Source organism: Hyaena hyaena, unplaced genomic scaffold, assembly GCF_003009895.1.
Source record: "Hyaena hyaena isolate Hyena2069 unplaced genomic scaffold, ASM300989v1 scaffold_213, whole genome shotgun sequence".
Taxonomy (NCBI): Eukaryota; Metazoa; Chordata; class Mammalia; order Carnivora; family Hyaenidae; genus Hyaena; species Hyaena hyaena.
Genome location: NW_024080843.1, coordinates 1,907,260 through 1,927,091, shown reverse-complemented (window position 1 = coordinate 1,927,091; position 19,832 = coordinate 1,907,260). Strand labels below are relative to the sequence as shown.

Genomic DNA, 19,832 nt, shown 5'->3' with positions numbered 1-19,832 from the left:
GTTGCTCCCACAGCACCCCGTTCATGTCCATGTTCAGTACTTCTGGTTGTTTAGAGCCCTCTGGTTGCCTTCCCATCACACAGTCACCCCAACAGAAGGTTATCACTCACCCCCAGTTCCTCACACCATGAAAATACTCAGGCTTGTTGAATATTCAAAGGAATAAATTGTATCATTCTGTTCTCTTCCTGAAAACTGCCACCTGATTAATTTGTTCCAATTCTTTCCCCTCCTTCAGAAAGAAGATCTTCAGATGTATTTTAAATACCATAAGAATCTGCCCCGAGCTAGGGCAATCTGGCAAGAATGTCAAGACTGCGCCTTCTTTGGGGTAACATTGAGACCACAGAGTCTCCCACAAATTGCTTTCCCTGCACAGTGTTTGCATGCACCAAGTCTTTAAGGAAATCAGAAGTATGAACCAGGCAGGGAAATTTGGCATTTGAATTTGTATTTATTAAAAGTCTCTCCTATTTTGAAACTATGTGTTGGAAGTTTTGATGCTGCCCTGGGTTTCTATGGGACGGGCCTGTGAGGAGCAGCTGTAGCCTGGTGAGCAAACCAGAGCTCTCTTGTAGGATGGGGAATTTATTTATTTATTTATTTATTTATTTATTTATTCATTCATTCATTCATTCATTCATTCATTCATTCATTCATTCATTCCTTTCTTCATCCATAAATATAATTTACTGTCAAGTTAGCTAACATACAGTGTATACAGTGTGCTCTTGGCTTTGGGAGTAGATTCCCATGATTCATCGCTTACATATAACACCCAGTGCTCATCCCAACAAGTGCCTTCCTCAATGCCCATCACCCATTTTCCCCTCTCCCCTGCCTTCCCCCTCATCCACCCTTTGTTCTCTGTATTTAAGAGTCTCTTATGGTTTGCCTCCCTCTTTGTTTGAAACTATTTTTTCCCCTTCCTTTCCCCCATGGTCTTCCGTTAAATTTCTCAAGTTAAGATGGGGTATTTTAAGTGGAATTAAGGCCGAAGGCCACACTGTGGAGCTCCCTGGAATGATATTCATCACTCATCATGTAACTTCCAGACTCAAAATGGCCTGAATAGACAACATCACCCCCAACTCAAACACAGGCTCCCTCTTTTTCAGGATTTGAAGTGCTCCACTGCATCCTACCGGACTTGACTTCTAAAAGAAATAAACGGTCCTGCTTCCCTAGTTGCATATACAATTACTAGACAACCCATTCTCTTTCCCCTTTCTCTCATTTTACACACTGTTCCTGAGGGATCCAACAACTCAGTAGCTTTACAAAGCTGGTCAAGACAGCTGCACCTCTTTTCCATGAGGAGCCCTTCATTTCTTGTAGTGAAATGCGGCCACTTTGTTCTCTCTGCGTGTTGTTTTGTTTTGTTTCACATTGTTTCTGTTTGGCTTTTAAAGGTGTGCCAACGCCAATTGGATCACAATCTCCCTCTTTTTAAGTATCTTAGAGGACCAAGCCAGAGACTTCTAAAATACCAGATGCTGTTGAAGGTAAAGTCAATGAGACAGTGCTCTCCTGTGCTGGGAAAACACGCACGTGGTGTGGTGCTCTTTTCCTTAGACATGTAGAGTTGTGATTTTTGTCTTCCAAAGGTGAAGATAGATCTACCCTCCAGTCTTTTTCTGTCCTCCAAATCTAAGGCAGAACACCTCAGTGAAGAGTGAGACCAAAGAATCAGAGGGTTGAAAGGGACCTGGGAGCCTGGCTAGTCCAACATGCACCCCAAGGCATGAATCTCTAAGGAGGCTGGTTTGGGGCAGGAGAATTCTTGGGAGCAAAGGGAGAAAGGAGCCCCCTCTCCTCCCACTGCTGGCAGCTGAGAGGGTTGGGAGGCAGCCAGAGCCTCTCTACTCTCATGTAAGATATCAGCAGGTAAGATATCATCGGCTCCATTTTACAGATGAGGCAAGGAGCTTCAGAAAAGAGATGTGATTTTCCCCAAAGTCACATTTTTATGTATTTTAAAACAATGGAAGGGAAAAGGCAACACTGGAGTCTTTTCTCCTTTTGCAACATCTACCTCCACCCCTAGATTAAAGATCTTTCTCAAGAGCAACATAAAAGAATGAATTTTGCTCTGCTGAACCCCTACGTGGTTCTTTTTCTGACATCAGGACACCTGACGGGGAGCACTTCCAGGCACCCCAAATAGGAGAGAAGGCTCTGTAAGGCTGCCTCTCCATGTGTGAGCCGAGGAAAAGGATCAGGCCACTTCTCCATGTTGTGTTCTGAATTAACCTTTATAAGCAGCTCTTGCCCAGTGGCTACCATCTCTTTAAAAAAAAAAAAAAAAAAAAAAAAAAAACACAAAAACACAAGCACCTGCTATTTACTGGGTACCTTCCCATGTAAATTTCTTATTTAATCCCCACAATCGGAAAGTCTCTGGTGTATGAACAAACTGAGGCTCAGGGAAGTTAAGCTCATTGGCTAACATTCTGCCATCAGAAAAAGTTGCCCCTTTCAGCTTTGCATCTGCAGCCCCAACCAAGGCTGGACTGGCTCTGCTGTCACCAGCTGTGGCATTACTGGACCTCTTCAGCCTTGGTTTTCTTCTCTGTGAAATGGGGATTCTGGAAGCTCCTCCACAGGACTGCTATGAGGGGCAAGTGGGTAATGCATAAAGAGAGCTTGCTCAGTGCTGACCCCTGGGAAGCTTCCTGGAACATGTAGCTGTTGTGTTGTGTGATGAAGTGATGCTAATGCAACCGCAAAGTTCTGTACCATAGCCAGAGGACTGCAGGGCACAGTAATTAGAAACCCAGACTGAGGAGTTAGCCATTGTGGGTGTGGATCTGGCTCTGCCACTTCTAGGCTGCTTGAATTCAGGCAGATTCCTTAACCTCTCTCTGCCTCGGGTTCCTCAACTGTAACATGAAGGTAGTATTAGTACTTTCCTGGTATGCTTGTGGGGACCATAAGTGAGGTAGTCCAGGTAAAAAGTAATTAAAGAACTTTGTTAGTTTCATTTCACTGAGGAAACAAGAGACCAAATCACTATAAAATATTCCTTGGGGGTCTGTATGAAACCATGGAGGCTACTCAAGGCAAACCAGTTTTTCCCATAGCTATGCTCACTGCGTGCTGGAAAAACAAGTCAAACCAACTCGCCTCTGAGGGAAGGAAGAACTTTCCAGTGTTCTCCACCCTGAGGGACAGAGCTCATTCTGAAATGCCTACCATCTACTCCTTTAAGAGCATGGATGTCTGATTGCCTCATGGCTTAGAAAGGATCATGGGATCCTGGTGTGAGAAAGCTTTTTCCTAGTACAAAAGGATGGGAAAGGAATGATAGATTATTCCATTAAAAACAGACACATGAAAAATTGGGTAAAATATAATATTAGCAAGATAGTTACATGACAGATGGTCAGCATCCCTACTAATGAGTGCATAGAAGTTAATTATAAAAAAAAAGAACAAAAAAGAAATGATACCTATGAAATACTTTATCTTTTCTGAGATATTATGAAAATTAACAGTCATGACAGAGTTTTTTGAGCACATAAGTTACAAAACATCTAATGAGTCAATGGCAAGCTGATTAAACAATAAATTTATTATATATTAGCATATATTAGAAATAGATGCATTTAGGGACAACAGAAATTCATGTTTATTGAGCTCCTGATTTATCTCAAACAGGCTATGTATGGAAACTATAATAATTAATGCAGACAATTTTTCTTGCCTGGATTTTAAGATATGATTTGGAAAATGGTACATTTGTTTACAGTAAATTTTGCTTATTACAGGAAGGATTTTGTAGAATCGGTGGTCATGCTGATTTCTTGTGTAATGTAACTCGTGTCATAGGAGTGATGTTAATTTTTCCTCTTTTACAAAAATTAAATAGACTACTATTAGAAAAAAAATTCATAGAGAGAGGCTGGTAAAAGGGTATAAACTTTCAGCTTATGAGATGAATAAGGTCTGAGGATCTAATGTAAAATCTTGTAACTGTAGTTGATAACAGTGTATTGTATAATTGAAATTTGCTAAGAGCAGAACTTAAATGTTCTTGCCAAAAAGAAAAAAAGAGAGAAATATATGAGGTAATGGATGTATTAATTAACTAGATGGCGGCAATCCTTTTACAATATATATGTATATCAAATCATCAACATATACACTTTAAATACCTAACAGTTTTAGATGTCAATTATACCTCCAAGCTGAAATAAAAAAGAAAATAATAAAAAAATGAACAGAGGACATAGACAGTTTACAAAAGAATAAATGCTAATAGCAAACATGTTTTTAGAAGTTCTACCTCACCAGCTATTTGAGAAATTCACATTAAAACAACGATAAGGTAGGATTTCTCTGTTGATTGAATTGGCAACACTTTTTGATTAAATGTTAATACTCCATGCATGGTGGGGGCTGATGAAGCAAGCTTTCACTGTATGACTGGTGGGAACATAGTCTTTTTGTGAAGAACTTGGAAATATGCATCAAGACTTTTAACATTGACAATTTCACTTCTAGGAATTTATCCTTAGGAAAAACGCACAAAGGTTATTATTATCGTAAAACTTATTGAACCTAAATATTTAAAAGTAGGGGTTATTAATGAATTATGATTTATCCACAGGATACAACAGTCTGCTACAATTAAAAAACATGTTTAAAAAAACATAATGTCATGGGAAAATGTTCATGATATGTTGCTGAGTGGGAAAAAATGGACTCCAGAATATAGCGTCCAGTATGATTCTGTTTGTGGAAAGAAATCTGTGCCATTCTTTCCCTCTTACTTGTCACAGACAAACTTACATACATCCTCTGTTAATTTGGCATTGAGTGGAGATTGTTGGCATGGTAGATTTAGTTGGCATTCTGCTTTTTGATGTCCAATAAGGCTTTTGGGTTAATGCAGGGACTGCTGGACTTTGAGACTCCTAAGGATTGGGGGATAGACCCAGATGACCAGGAAAGAGGTTCGGCTAAGGTACTGTATGTTAAGTATTTTCTTATATAACTAACTGTTAATGATATTTGTCTTTGGTTGGGAGGATTTATGGCAATTTTGTTTTTCTTGTTTATGATCTTTATGGTTTATATTTTCTAAAATAGCATGTATCCTGTAATTTATAGTCACAGGAAAAACAAAAAAAATTAAAGGCAATTTCAAAGTGAGGTTTGTAACAGGATAAGTAGTAATATATTTTTGTTTCCTATTTTTGTTTCATAGGATATTTTAACAGGAGGGGTGCCTGGGTGACTCAGTTGGTCAGGTTTTGACTCTTGATTTCAGCTCAGATCATGATCTCAGGGTCATGGGTTTAAGTCCCATTTTGGGCTCTGCATTACTGATGGTATGGAGCCTGTTTAGGATTCTGTCTCTCCCTCTCTCTACCTCTCCTCCACTCAGACTCCCCCTCCCCAAATAAATAAACTTTTAAAAAATGTTTTAACAGGAATACAAAATTAAGTGAATATGTAAAATGCATACATAAAAGACTGGAAATAAATGTGATAAAATCTCTACTGAGGTTTTCCTGCATGGTAGGATTATGAATAATTTATATTTACTTCTTTGTACTTCTTGGTATATCTAATTTGCCTACATTATGCCCTGTTCCCCTCCAAGTGTGTTTATGGGTGTGAATGCTAAGATAGCCAGGGTCCCCTTCAGAAGAGATGGGAGCCATACCACACTGGGAGGAAATTTGTGACTTAGCAGTGGGGTTTCTTTTAAATTTCCTATAGAATATTCTGGTTTTAACAAGAAAAATGTGAGGAGCAGTCATTTGTATGCCCTCTCTTCTCAGAATATATGGTACAGACCCCTTCAAATTAAGAGAAGCTCAAAACAGGTAATAATTTTATAGCCTGGAGCAAATGGAGCTAGGCTGAGTTAGTTTAATAATGTTTGTAAGGATGTTTCTTTTTTGTAATTTTTTTATAACGTTTTATTTATTTCTGAGAGAGAGAGACAGCATGAGAAGGGGAGGGTCAGAGAGAGGGAGACACAGAATCTGAAACAGGCTCCAGGCTCTGAGCTAGTTGTCAGTACAGAGCCTGACACGGAGCTGGAACCCATGAACCATGAGATCATGACCTGAGCCAAAGTTGGCCACCCAACCAACTGAGCCACCCAGGCACCCCTGGAAGGATGTTTCTGAGCCCTACATTATGCACTGTAAAAGTAGCTACCTGCTGGGTTTGTGGGAGGAAGGTTAGTGGGAAGGGGAGAGAACAGAAGCAGTTGAGTCTCTAAAAGGAAGTTGAGGGTTTTTTAAATGTTTATATGTATATATATATATTTTTTTTTTTTTGAAAGAGAGAGAAATAGTGGGGAGGGGCAAATAGAGAGAGAGAGACAGAGAATTCAAAGCAGTCTCTGCGCTGACAGCAGAGAGCCAAGGCGGGTCTCCAACTCATGAACTGCTCAAAGTCACGCATAGCGAGATTATGACTTGAGCCAAAGTTGGATGCTTAACCGATTTAGCCACCCAGGCACCCCAGGAAGTTGAGTTTTAAGTGTTGAGTAAAGAGGAAGAAAGCTGGTATAAGGATGGAATCCTTTTTTGATGACGTAACAAAAAAAACTCAGGTGAGAATCTGTTGTCTTTCACCAGCACCTGGAGCCTATGAGTGAGAAGGTAAATATGCGTGGTAGATTGTTCAGTGGAGGCGTGTATTGCCCCATTCGTTGGTCCTGTCACTCACATCCCTGATTCAAAGAAGCTGATCCCCCATGCTTAGGCAGAGATTAGGAAAATACACAAACCTTTGCTTACATCTCAACAGAGGTGGGGCTATATGGGGGAGGGAATCAGCAAAGAGCTGTCTGTCCTTTCTTGTAGAAATTGATGTGTTAGGGGTGCCTGGACGGCTCAGTTGGTTAAGCGTCTGACTCTTGATTTGGGCTCAGGGCATGCTCTCATGGTGGTAGGATCCAGTCTTCATGTCAGGTTCTGTGCAGAGGCTGCTTGGGATTCCCTCTCGCTCTCTCCCTCTGCCCTGCCCCTGCTCATTCTCTCTCTCAAAATAAATAAGTAAGCTTTAAAAAAAGAAGACATTGATGTGTTTAAAAACAAAATGGAAGAAACCAAAATTTTTTTGTTAGTATTTACCAGATAACAGATAAATATGCTCTTTAGGTAGCAGGGGAATAAAATACTGAAACTGAAGCAAAAGACTTTCACACTGAAAAGATCATCTTTATTGTATCCTAACTATCACAGTAGTAATAACCGGAGCATTGGTCTCTTGAATTAGCAGTTACAATTTTTCCGCTTAATGATGAGTTTTTGTGTCTGGGAGGTGCAGACTATGTTGGTTTACCTCTTTCATGTCTTTCACGGTGATAGAATGTGGGAAAGACTGGGGAAGGAGAAGAGGCAGAAAGGGCAGAGCTGGAGCAGGGGATTCAGTGTGGCAAATCCAACAGTTATGGCATTTACATGTTACTCATTAGTAAGCCTCCACATGGCAGGCAGCTAATCCTCTGCCTCTATAGGAGTTTACAAATATCCTCCTCTGGGATGATTTAAACATAATTTTACCCACAGGAATATGATACTCAGATTGTACTTTTCAATAGGCCCCTGGGGAAGGGATGGAGGTAGGGATGTAAATAGGGAGAACAGCCTATATAAAGGGCCTGGTCTTTTCATGCTTCAAAAAAGGTCAGTATGGGGGCACCTGAGTGGCTCCATCTGTTAAGTGTCTGGCTCTTGATTTCAGCTCAGGTCATGACCTCGAGGTTCGTGAGATCAAGCCCTGCATCAGCATAGAGTCAGCTTGGCTTCTCTCTCCCTGTCTCTCTCTCTCTCTCTCTCTTTCTCAAAATTAATAAATAAACTGAAAAAAAGGGGGGGTCAGTATGTTCCTTATATAGCAGGAATAGAATGTCCGTGATTTAATGAGCTTCATTCTTCATTAGTGCAATATATAGACAGTGCAGCTGATTATTTTGCTTGTACGGTTATCATAGATATAAACCTGCAAGTACCTTTAGCCACCATTCCTTGGAAGCAGGGAAGAGACCCATGTATCCACCTTCTCAATCTCTTTCTGCTGGTTGTATTGGTGGCTCCTTATCTCTGTCATGTTTCCCTTGTTCACTTGGTAGATGGTTTATCTTTTGATTTCCAACAAGGCGTTTTGTTTCCACAGAATGGGCCAAAGAGGTCCAAGGATTCAGCATTCTTAGCTGAACTACAACAAGCTTTGACCATGATGGAGGATTTGATCAAGTCCTGTGAGTTGGCCGTGGACCTGGCAGCAGTCACTGGATGTCCGGTATGTGCCATAGCAAGTGTTGGAACATCTCAGCAAAAGGCAGGCACACTACTACAAAGGTAGCTGATAGCTTATGTCAAAGTTAGAGAGATGGCCTCTGGTAAAGGAATCAGACTTTGAGGAAAGTAGCCTAAATTGTTCCGCAAATCTGTGCTGTAGGAATCGAGGGAACATTTTCAGGAATCTTGTGTTGTATTCCTTGAGGTCCTGACTATTGAGACTGACCAACACTTTGGAAAAGCCAGGATTTAGGGACCAGAACATATATGGGCAGGGGAAAGTATGAAGGAGTAATTTATTCTGACTCCTGGCACTACTAAAAGATTAAAAATTTTTCCTTCTTGACTCAGATTTTCTTGGTGCAAAGTGCTTTGAAAATGGGTCCTAAGTGAAAGTCTAACTCCATTTTTACCTCACAGATCTCAGAAGAGGTCTGACAAGCATATATCGTACATCCCTTAATCCAAATGATTGAAGGAAAATACCAAAAGAGGCAATGCTGAGGAGTTGAACTCTCTCAACCCAGGCATTAGGGTAAAATCCTAAGCAATTCAGTCCCAGGAATTCCAAGCAAGCCATCCTCTGTAACTATATGGGCTCTTTAGGACTGGGCCATCACTGATATTCAGCTGGTTTTCACTGGGAGGTACTCTAGATCTTGACTCAGGTGGATTAGTTTTTCATCACTGCCATAAAAATTACCACCACCTTGGTGGCTTAGAGCAGCACAAATTTATTACATTATAGTTCCATGGGTCAGAATTACAACACAGTCTCACCAGGCTAAACTCAAGGTGCCTACTTTCCTTTTAGGAAATTGTAGAAGAGAATCTGTTTCCTTGCCTTGTCCATCTCATTAAGGTCATACACATCCCCTGGCTCATGGTTTCTCCCTCCATTTCAAAGTTCTTCTCGAATCACATCATCCTCTGACCTTCTCTTCTGCTTCTCTTCCACTTTTGAGGACTCTTGTGATTACATTGGACCCACCCATTAATCTATGGTATCACCCCATCTCGAAATCAGCTAATTCCATCAGCAATCTTAATTCCCATTTGTCATGCAAACTGACATATTTCAGATTCCAGGGATTAGGACATGGCCCTCTTTGTGAAGCTATATTTCTGTCTACCACCCAAGGATCAAGCATTCTGAGAATTATATTTCAGACAGATACTTTTCCTTCTCAATTTTATCTGGTTTTAACATACTGTTTATTGAGATGTAGGCAAATGAAATGACCTTTCTTTTCTTTCCTGGTCTTAAGTCAAACCATAAAAATTAATTAGGGGCCAAAAACTCTGGTCTTTTTATTTCCTTCCCTCCTGGTATTTATTTCTCTGGCCAGCATCTCAGAAGCAGCCCCACCGGGCCAGCAGTGATCCAGGCAATGAATGCTGTTACTGTCCCCTGGGACTCAAGAGTGCTCTCTGCTTACTACTGATGCATGATTCAGAAGGGTATTCATGAACCACAGCATACGTGAGGGAGGGGATCATTTTCTTGGTAATAATTTTTTCCTTCTTTATTTAAGGAAACTCAAGGGAGCAATTTGTTTGATCATTTTGCGACATCTTCCTGTTCTTTTTTATCTTTGAACACATGTCTGCTACTCCTATTAGATATCCGTCTCCCTGAATCAAATGAATGTCTTGGAAACCATATGCAGGGCAGGAAATTCCCAGTTATTATTCTAAGTATAAGTAACATAGGAGGAAGTTATGAGAAAATAATTGCCAAAATGTGAGTAAATAGAATTCCAATTTCACTTAAAGGCATCTTGCATGCAAATGAGATGAACCAGCATATAGAATTTTAGACATTTTTACATCAAATGCAAAGAATTTTTTTCTCCCATATGTCCTCAGAATTGTGCCTTTGACATAAACTCTATTGTTTTTTTCACTAAGATTTTAAATGATTTACATCTAGTACATTAGCTACTTTACCCTGACAGTTTTGTCTAATCCTGCTGAATAATGGAAGAAAGAGCAGGCCGTGAAATTTTCAGTTTCTGATTCAGTAATAGATCCATGGAAAGGTGAGTTAACTCACCCAAGTCTATGTTGTGTGTCAGCCTGGACTACTTCTTGGACCTCTTCCTTCCCTACCCAGGGTGCCATTCTCTCAACACATTCTTCATCTGATTTTGTTTAGAGTTTATTAGAAACTCAGCTACTCCTAACTCAGATCTTATGACTCTGAGATTCTTTGACTCAGCTTGTAGAACCTTATCACAAGGTATTTACAATCAGGTGCTGAGTGCGTGGACGAACCCAGAACTTACCCTGTTAGTTTCACTACTTGGTATCCAATATTAACCTGGTTTTGAAAAGGAAAGACATTGAACTTCAGTGGGTGAATGCATACTTAAAACAACTGGAAAATAATCCCTCCTGATATTTACAATATTATTCCTGTTGTACACTCAGTTAGTTCTTGGTTTAATTTAATCATAGAAACTTAAATTTTTTTTTTGTTTTAAGAAACTTTCTTTTATGGAACACTGATACATCATTTATTTGAAAAAAAAAAAAAAAAGATGTCCCCTGTATTCAATCCAATGCATAAAAATAGAGATATGTATAGAGTCCTTTTAAATACTGACTTGCCAGGAACAAGTTCCAAAGTTGAATAGTAAAGGTTGAATTAAACATTTTTATTTTCTGGAACAAATGATGCCATTCAATAAAGGATATATTTTTATTGCAAGCTTTGTGAGCTAAGGCCAGGTATTTTATTTAAGTTCCTACTTTACTTACCATAGTGTTGGCTACAGAGATAAGACCAATAATCTTAACAACTCAGTGAAATTGCCTTGTGCCTCTTCCCACGCTCAAGACACCTGTGTCAAAGGGCAGTTGTAAGGAGTTAATGACAATTAAATCATAATAAAAGCAGCTAGCACTGTGCCTGGCAGCTGGTAGATGCTGAAGAAAGGGCCCTAGGGCTGACTTCCTTGGGTGCTTGATCAGACTGGAAAGGAAGGAACCCCTTTGCTTCTGGTGATTGTATTAAGGGGCTTTTCTGTCCTATAGCTTCTACTTTTTGATTCTAGCCTGACTTTGTGCTGATGCATTTATCCAGATGTTTCCTATGTCTTTGTGCAAGAAGTATATATCCCTACCACACTGCTGTCACTGCCAGGAGTGAAAACCTGGGCACCCAAAAGTGGTCTCTTTCTTGAGACCATGTTCACCGGACACTCTCTCAGCCAGATTTTTCATTTGGCTGATGTAGTCACATTTGAAATTCTTCTATCAGAGGTCTTACCTACAGAATTCCACACATGAAAAATGGTAACAGTTGCTAGTTTATTTTGCCATCATTTCCCATATGGAGGAGGCCATCTGATTTTTCACGTGCTTATTTGTTTTGGAATAGCTCCTGTGTTGTATCTCTGAATTCATAGCCATTAGATTCAACACACCAGGGGTGCCTGGGTGGCTCAATCGGTTAAGCGTTAGACTTTAGCTCAGGTCATGATCTCACTGCTCATGTGTTCGAACCCCACATCAGGCTCTGTGCTGACAATGCAGAGCCTAGAGCCTGCTTCAGATTCTGTGTGTATTTCTCTCTCTGCCCCTCCACCGCTCGTGCTTTCTCTCTCTCTCTCCCTCTCAAAAATAAATAAACATTAAAAAATGTTTTTAAAGATTCAATACACCAAAGTGATGGCCACAATATTACATTATTACTGCAAAACCTGGTTGCAGATATATTCATTTCCTAGAGCTGCAATAACAAAGCTCCACAGTTCTGGAGACTAGAAGTAAAAAAATCAAGGTGATAGCAGGCCTTTCTTTGCTCCCTCTGAAAAGTCTAAGAAAGAATCCTTCCCTGCTTCACCCTTGGCTTCTAGTAGTTGCCGGCAATGCTCTACATTCCTGGGCTTATAGCTGCGTCACTCCAGTTTCTGCCTGTCTTCATGATGTCATCTCTGTGTGTGTATCTGTGTCTGCATCTCTGTTTTCTCTTCCCATGAGGACACTAGTCATTGGATTAGGGCCCACCTTATTCTAGGAGGATTTCCTTTTAGCCAAGTGCAACTTCAAAGACCTTATTTCCAAATAAGATCACATTCTGAGGTCACAAGTGGACATGAGGTTTTTTTTGGAGACACTGTTCAATCTAGTACTGGGGCATCATTGAATTAGTTTCCTCACAGTGCTGAGCATTTAGCTTCATGCTCCCCCCTCCCCCACCACCGGTATTCATGCTGGTAAATGAATTAATATAACATGTCAAGGGGACATATATCTGCAGGAATTATGCACGTGGTCTCTGGCCTTGGGACCAAATGCAATCCGATTGGAAAGAAAGGATACATATGGTTGAAAAGATGGCCAAGAGTCATCTTTGATCTTGCTCAGAGGAATCCCCCTGCCCTTTCCCTTGGGAGGTGGGGGTGCCTTCATGCAAGCATGCATCCTGGCTGGTGGTAATATGTCTGCACCTGCCCTTTGTCAGCACTGCATAGGGCACACACCCTCAGCTGCTGCAGGATGGGCCTTGAGCATTGAGATGTCCAATCCCATCACAAGTGTGGTCCCCAGAAAGTGTATAAAAATGCCTGAATGACATGCAGCCTTTCTGCTTCAGCTGGATTCAAAACACCCAGCAGTTCCCTCCACTGACCCCCAGTGTTGATGAGCTTACTGGAATAGGTGACCATAGAGCCTCAGGAAGAGTCAGAATAATGACAGAGCCAGGCTCACAGAGGTGAGGATGGGATAATTCCAGGACTCATAGTAGCTCTAGGGTCTTGGCTTGGGAGAGAGTGGAGGTTTTCACCTGTGTGCCCTGTCTATATATGCCAGATACATCCACACACCCGATGTCTTCTCCTCTCTCCACCCACTGACTGGTTCTTTCCCTCTGTCCATGTCTTTTCCTCTTCCTCATAGTTTCTGGTGACTCAATTTCTTTATTGCTCTGCTACCTTGTTTTTTTTTACACCTCCTGCTCTCTTATAAAGCATCTCACAGCCACAATTCCTGTGGCTTACTGCCTTAGGTCAGACAGCAGTCAAGTTGGCTGGCCCCTCTCTGGATTCATATTTGTTGGTCAATTGCCTACTGAGGTGCAAACAGCTGTGGCTGTTGGAGGGATGACGTGGAAAGAGCAGAGGTGATAAAGACAACATCACTGTCTAAGGTTGCGTCTTCAGCAAAGCTATAGACCAGGCAGTATCCTCATGGCCTTGGCAGACACCTTATCTAACCTCACCCAACCCTCCACAGGTCATTAGAGAGTACATACACACCTAGACTTGTTCCACACTTCCTCATCATTCAGGCTCCTAGAATTGCTTTTACCAGCTGTGCTTCAAAGTGATGCCTGCACATTCACCAAATGTGTTGTCAGAAACGGCTTACCTAAAATCTACTCGTCTATCTATTCTGGGGTGTGGTTGAGAATGTGTTCAGTATTTGACTCAGTGTTTCTGTATTGAGGACCAGGATCCATGGGAGAAATTTCTCTCATGTCTCATTAATAGGAATTACTGTGTGTTTCCTGAACAACTAGTTTGGGTATGTCTTTGGGCATAACGTATCATACAGTTCATTGTGTTTCCCTCTGTACTACCCACTAGAAGGTCAGAACCTTGTCTGCAGCAGGTTTACATGGCTTTAGTGTATGGGTTTTGTGTACAACCTCTTCATCTTTTTTTCACCCTAATTTCCTTGGTTATTTTCTGTTTGCTTATATTGTACATATTTTTATAAGATATATCAATTTTTTTAAATGAGGTAGAATATAAATAAATTTTAAAATACAAACTACGAGGGCACCTGGATGACTCAGTTGGTTAAGTGCCCAACTCCTGATTTCAGCTCAGGTCATGATGTCACAGTTCATGGATTAGAACCCCGTGCTGGGCTCTGTGCTGACAGCAGGGAGCCTGCATGGGATTCTCTGTCTCCCTCTCTCTCTGCCCCTCCCCTGCTCATGCCCCCCCAAAGTAAAATAAGTAAACTTAAAACAAATAAAATAAAAACTATCAATTATAGCTGTTCATGTGGCAAAGACTAAGCACCTACTTTTGCCAGTTGCCTTAATGAAAACATATTTCCTGCATTATTTATGTGTATATAGTAGACATTGAATGGGTTTCAAGGAGAATGCAATCACTGCAGTCACCACAGTGGCTCCTGGAAGGATATGGATACAGTGAAGAACTTCTCAGGGGTCCTCATGAACCTGTTACCCATCTGTCTTGGACCATGGTCAAACTGAGCCTGTGTAGCCAAACAGGCGTGTTGTGCTTTTAGGGTCACAGTCCTTATAGCTGGGGGCTCTTTATTCCTCACTGAGTGTTTCACTCACCACAGTTTACACATGTAAACTGTACAAAGCAAAAAAGAGAAAAATAGCACAGAAAATACACCATAAGCACCATAGAAATGACTAGAGTCTATGTCTTCAAGTTTTACTTTAGAATTTCAGAAGTGCAGCAAATCATTTTAAAAGAGTATTCACAGTTTGCTCAATATAAGCAATAAATTATAAAAATGCCCAATTATAAATACTGTACATATTTCTAGTATTAACTCTCAAGAATTGTAAGGATTTATCTCAGCTAGACATAACTCAGGGAAGTTTCTCTGTCCTGGTCCTGTTCAAATAAATTTCTCCTTTTGGCATTTTCTTTAGGGAAATAAATTCTTTATTATCTGCCTCAAGTGATCTAATTTTTTTAAAAATGCAAGATAAAATACAACATTCTGAGCTCATCTCACTCCACTACCCTTTGGAGAGAGCTCAGAGAAGGCAGGGTCACTCATTTGGACTTTTAACCAGATGTGGGAGAAAGGTGGTTTGTTTGCTGATAGAGGGATAAGCATCATAAAATGTAGACCTTCTAAAAAGTTTTGTCATTTGGAATTATCTTTGCCCCATCTATTGACTATGAAAAATGCAAAGTTGAATGTAATTGCTATTTCTATTACAATATTATGAAGATTGGGTGATACTAAGCTTTTTTCTTTCAGAATAAATCTCATTCCCAGGTGTTAGGCAGATGTTAGGATACAGATGAAATCTATAGATTTTTATGGAATAGGTCCATAATGCAGCAAAAATTCTGTCACTCCTGAACATACCTAAATGTTAATTTCTTGCCCTCTTAAAGGATTGTCATGTATCAAAAACAAAGAAGCGGGAACAGAATTCTGTTAGCTAAAATTAATTCTAAAGACAAAAATATCAGAGTACCAATATCTTTAGTTCAAGTATTTCTTTTTTTTTTTTTTTGAAAGAATAGTTTTTTTGTTTTTTTTTTTATTTTTTTAATGTTTTTATTTATTTCTAGGAGAGAGAGAGAGACAGCGTGAGCAGGGGAGGGTCAGAGAGAGAGGGAGTCACAGACTGAAACAGGCTCCAGGCTCTGAGCTGGCAGTCAGCACAGAGCCCGACGCGGGGCTCGAACCCACGAACCGCGAGATCATGACCTAAGCGAAAGTCGGACGCTTAACCGACTAAGCCACCCAGGCGCCCCAGTTCAAGTATTTCTAACATGCTCTATGTTTCTTACCTTGCACAGCTGAACTGTTTCCCTGCATAACTGAAAGGTGCCATGCTCAGTGGAGCTCACAAAATTGTAGTTTTGATTTAGTGACAGATGAGCCTGACTGGTGCCTTCAAAATTGTCAACTTCAAATAAGCATACTTTATAATTTGAAAATAGACCCTTGTGAGCTCTTTCCCTGTCAAGGAATTTAACAGCTTATTTTTATATATGTCTGTGTTTCCCAAAGGATGACATCAGGAAACTGGGCAAGCTGTTGATGCACGGCTCTTTCAATGTCTGGACAATTCACAAGGATCGTTATAAAATGAAGGATTTTATTCGATTTAAGCCCAGCCAGAGGCAAATCTATCTATTTGAAAGAGGAATCGTGTTCTGTAAGATACGAATGGAGCCCAGTGACCAGGGCCTATCTCCTCATTACAGCTTTAAGAAATCCATGAAGGTAAAGGGGTCCTGTTGCAATTGGGAATCAGCACAGCCCTATGGAGAGAAATATCAATATCCTTGTTTTACAGATAAGGAAACTAAAGCCTAGAGACGAGAGGTTAACTTGCCAAATGCCGCACAACAGAGCTAGACTCCACATCCAGGCATTTCTAACTCCAAAGTCAACCTTGTAATCAATCACTGGACAGGGCCAGGGCTGGCATCAAGCAAAGGGTGCTAGGTAGACAAAAGGGATCATATGGCAGCCTGTTTGGACAAACTAATTAGGAAAGTACCCTTCCAGCATAAGGGTGAAAGACTTGGTGATTAGAGCATGGGCTGGAATTCGTCTCTGACTTGCCCTTCCCAACCACACATCTTTGCATATAAGCATTGACAATATCCTGGCTCTGGAGGTCTAGGAACCCATGTCTACACCAAGCATCATCTCTCACCTGTATAAGAAATATTTCATAGCTGGTGATGAGACCCTCTTCACACACACACCACATACACATTTGTTCTCTGGTGATTACAGTTGTTAATTGTTCATAGTAGCTTTTGTTATTTATGTTTCTTAATGGAGACTAATGCAGTTATTATTATGTACAGATGTTGAAATACTTAGGTGGTAAAGGAGAGGTGATCTCTTTGCTTAAAAGTTGAGGGCTCCATGAAAAAATGCAGTCTGTGCTGTCCCCTGAAACAGAGAAGAGAGATGACACGGTGCCACATAGGGCCTTTTGCTCCTTGGGGCTATTAACAGAGGACAACAAAACACATGGAAAGAAGATAGAAGAAAAGAACTACCATGGGTAGAAAGAACTAGAGTGGCTGACGGAGACAATTTAAAAATCAGACAGTAGTGGTAACAGTAGTTTTTTCTTCTTTCTTTATAATAGCTGAAGACACTTTCAGTTCGCCAGCTTGGAAGGGGGAGCAACAGAAAGTTTGAAATTGCCAATCAAAATGGACTTGAGAAATACATCCTGCAGGTAAAGCTCATGCCTTCCTCAGAGGTCTCTCCTACTCTTTCCTTATTGTGTCCCCATGACTTGGCAAGCGTCTTCTATCTCATTATTCTAAAGGTCATCCAGAGAATAAAAACCCTGTCCAATTAATGTTCTAGGTGATCTCATACTCAGAGTGTCTTCTTATCTGCAATTTCAGGCTACTTCAAAAGAAATCAGAGATTGTTGGTTTTCAGAAATAAGTAAATTACTAATGGAACAACAAAACAATATTAAAGGTAAGGTTACCCCTGCTAACTTTAGTCCAGAGAGTTATACTGATTCTAATTTTGTGGTGGGTGTGCACACTGGGATCTTGTTAAAGAAAATAGTTTGCCAGGAAAATAACTGTGGCCACATTTTCATGGTACCTAGAAGCACCTATACTTGCTTCAAGTTGTGTGAGGTTTTTTTTTGGTATGTGTGGTTGTGTGTGGATGTGTCCCTTTCAGCTGTGCTCCCCCATGTACCAAACTGTCAAGGTCACCTTTCTCAACCCCAAATCCCAAACCCACCCAACATTATGTTATGGGGATTTAAATGGCCAGTACTACTGTCAGAAGCTGTACTACTTTTTTTTTAAGCTGAGATAAAATTAACATACCATAAAATGCACTGTCTTAAAGTGTACAGTTCAATGGGTTTTAGTCTATTCACAAGGTTGTACAAACATCAGCAGAACATTTTCATCACTCTCCCCAACAATAAAACCCTGTACCCATTAGCAATCATTCCCTATCTTCTCCCTCCTCTCCTCTACCCCTGACAACTTCTAATCTGCTTTCTATCTCTATGGATTTTCTTATTCTGGACATTTTATCAAAATGGAATCATATAATGTGTGGCATGTTCTGTTTAGTTTCTTTCACCCAGCATAATTTTTTCATCCATATTGCAGCATGTCTCAGTATGTTTTACTCCTTTCCATAGCCAAATGTAGCACATTGTATGGATTGTAACATGTCTGTTTATCCATTCATAAGCTGATGGGTATTTTGGTTGTTTCCACTTTTGGGATGGTATAAATAATGCTGCTATGGAAGCTTGTGTACGAGTTTTTGTGTGAAACTCTGGAAAAAAATTATATATAAGTAATTTCTGGGCCATATGGTAGCACTAACTCTATGTTAACTTTCTTAGGAATTTCCAAATTGTTTTCCAAAGCACTAGCACCATTTCTTGTTTGCATCAGCTGTGTATGAGGGTTTCATCTTCTCCTCTCCCTCGCCAACACTTGTTATTGTCTTTTTATTATTACTATTATTGTTGTTATAACCATCTCAACAAATATGAAATGGTAACTCATTGTGGTTTTGATTTGCACTTCCCTAATGCTAGTGATATTGAGCATCTTTTCATGTGCTTATTGGCCATTTGTATATTTTCTTTGAAGAAATGTCTATACAACTCCAATGCCCATTTTTAAATTAGGTTATTTGTCTTTTTATGGTTGTTGTAAGAATTATTTCTTTAATCTGGGTACTAGACTTTTATCAGATATATGTTTTATAAATATTTTTTCCCATTCTGTGGGTTGTTTTTTCACTTTCTTTATGACATATTTGTTGAAGTCTAACTTATCTATTTTTTTCTTTAGTTGTTTGTGTTTCTAAAAAAATCATTGCCTAAGGACATGTGGGTGGCTTAGTCAGTTAAGCATCCAACTCCTGATTTCAGTTCCGGTCATGATCTTACTGTCCATGAGATCAACCCCAGATTGTCAGTGCAGAGCCTGCTTGGGATTCTGTCTCTTCATCTCACTCTCTCCTTCTCCCTCTCTCTCAAAATAAATAAATAAACATTAAAAAAAAAAAGAAATCATTGCCTAATCCAAGATTTATACCCATGCTTTCTTCTAAAAGTTTAGTTTTAACTCCTTGATCCATTTTGAGTTAATTTTTGTATACGGTGTGAATTAGGGATCTAAGCTTATTCTTCCACATGTATATTTCCTATTGTCCCTGAACCATTTGTTAAAAAGACTATTCTATTCTCCACTGAATGGTCTTGGCCCTTGTTATGGATTCAAGTGCCTTAACAATGTTTGTGTTCCCCTCAAATTCATATGTTGGAACTTCACCCAGTGGTAACCCCCAATGGTAATAGGAAGTGAAGACTTTGGAAGGTAATTAGGAGTAGATGAGGTTATAAGAGTGGAGTTGATGTAGAATTAATGCCCTTATATATGCCATAAGAGAATTTGCTTCCTATCTCTGCTCTCTGCTATGTGAGGATACAATGAGAAGCCAGCAGTCTGCAACCCGAAAGAGGATCTTCACCAGAACACAACCATGCTGGCACTGTGATCTAAGCTGTCCAAGCCTCCAGAACTGTGAGAAATAAATTTCTGTTGTTTATAAGCCACCCAGTCTATGGTGCTTTGTTATAGCAGCTCAAACTAAGACAACACCCTTGTTGAAAATCAATTGGCCATAGACACAGAATTTTTGATTGGCAATTTTTCTCTTTAACCACTTTGAATATGTCAGGTCATTGCTTTGTGGCCTCCCTAGTTTCTGATAAGAAATCAACTATTAATCTTATTGAAAATGTCTTGCAGATGACAAGCTGCTTTTCTCTTGCTACTTTCA

At 40.1% G+C, this 19,832-nt stretch overlaps 1 protein-coding gene across 1 annotated transcript in view; it reads left to right on the top strand.

The window, feature by feature from the left end:
* MCF2L2 (MCF.2 cell line derived transforming sequence-like 2) overlaps positions 1-19,832 on the top strand; it is a gene marked incomplete at its 5' end in the record, with an annotated part of 252,251 nt that overhangs the window by 200,261 nt on the left and 32,158 nt on the right. Inside the window, 7 exons of the mRNA XM_039242331.1 lie at positions 239-331; positions 1,413-1,505; positions 4,898-4,969; positions 8,146-8,271; positions 16,032-16,247; positions 17,134-17,226; positions 17,402-17,480. Coding sequence (XP_039098262.1) covers positions 239-331; positions 1,413-1,505; positions 4,898-4,969; positions 8,146-8,271; positions 16,032-16,247; positions 17,134-17,226; positions 17,402-17,480 — 772 coding nt within the window. The remainder of the gene's footprint in view (positions 1-238; positions 332-1,412; positions 1,506-4,897; positions 4,970-8,145; positions 8,272-16,031; positions 16,248-17,133; positions 17,227-17,401; positions 17,481-19,832) is intronic.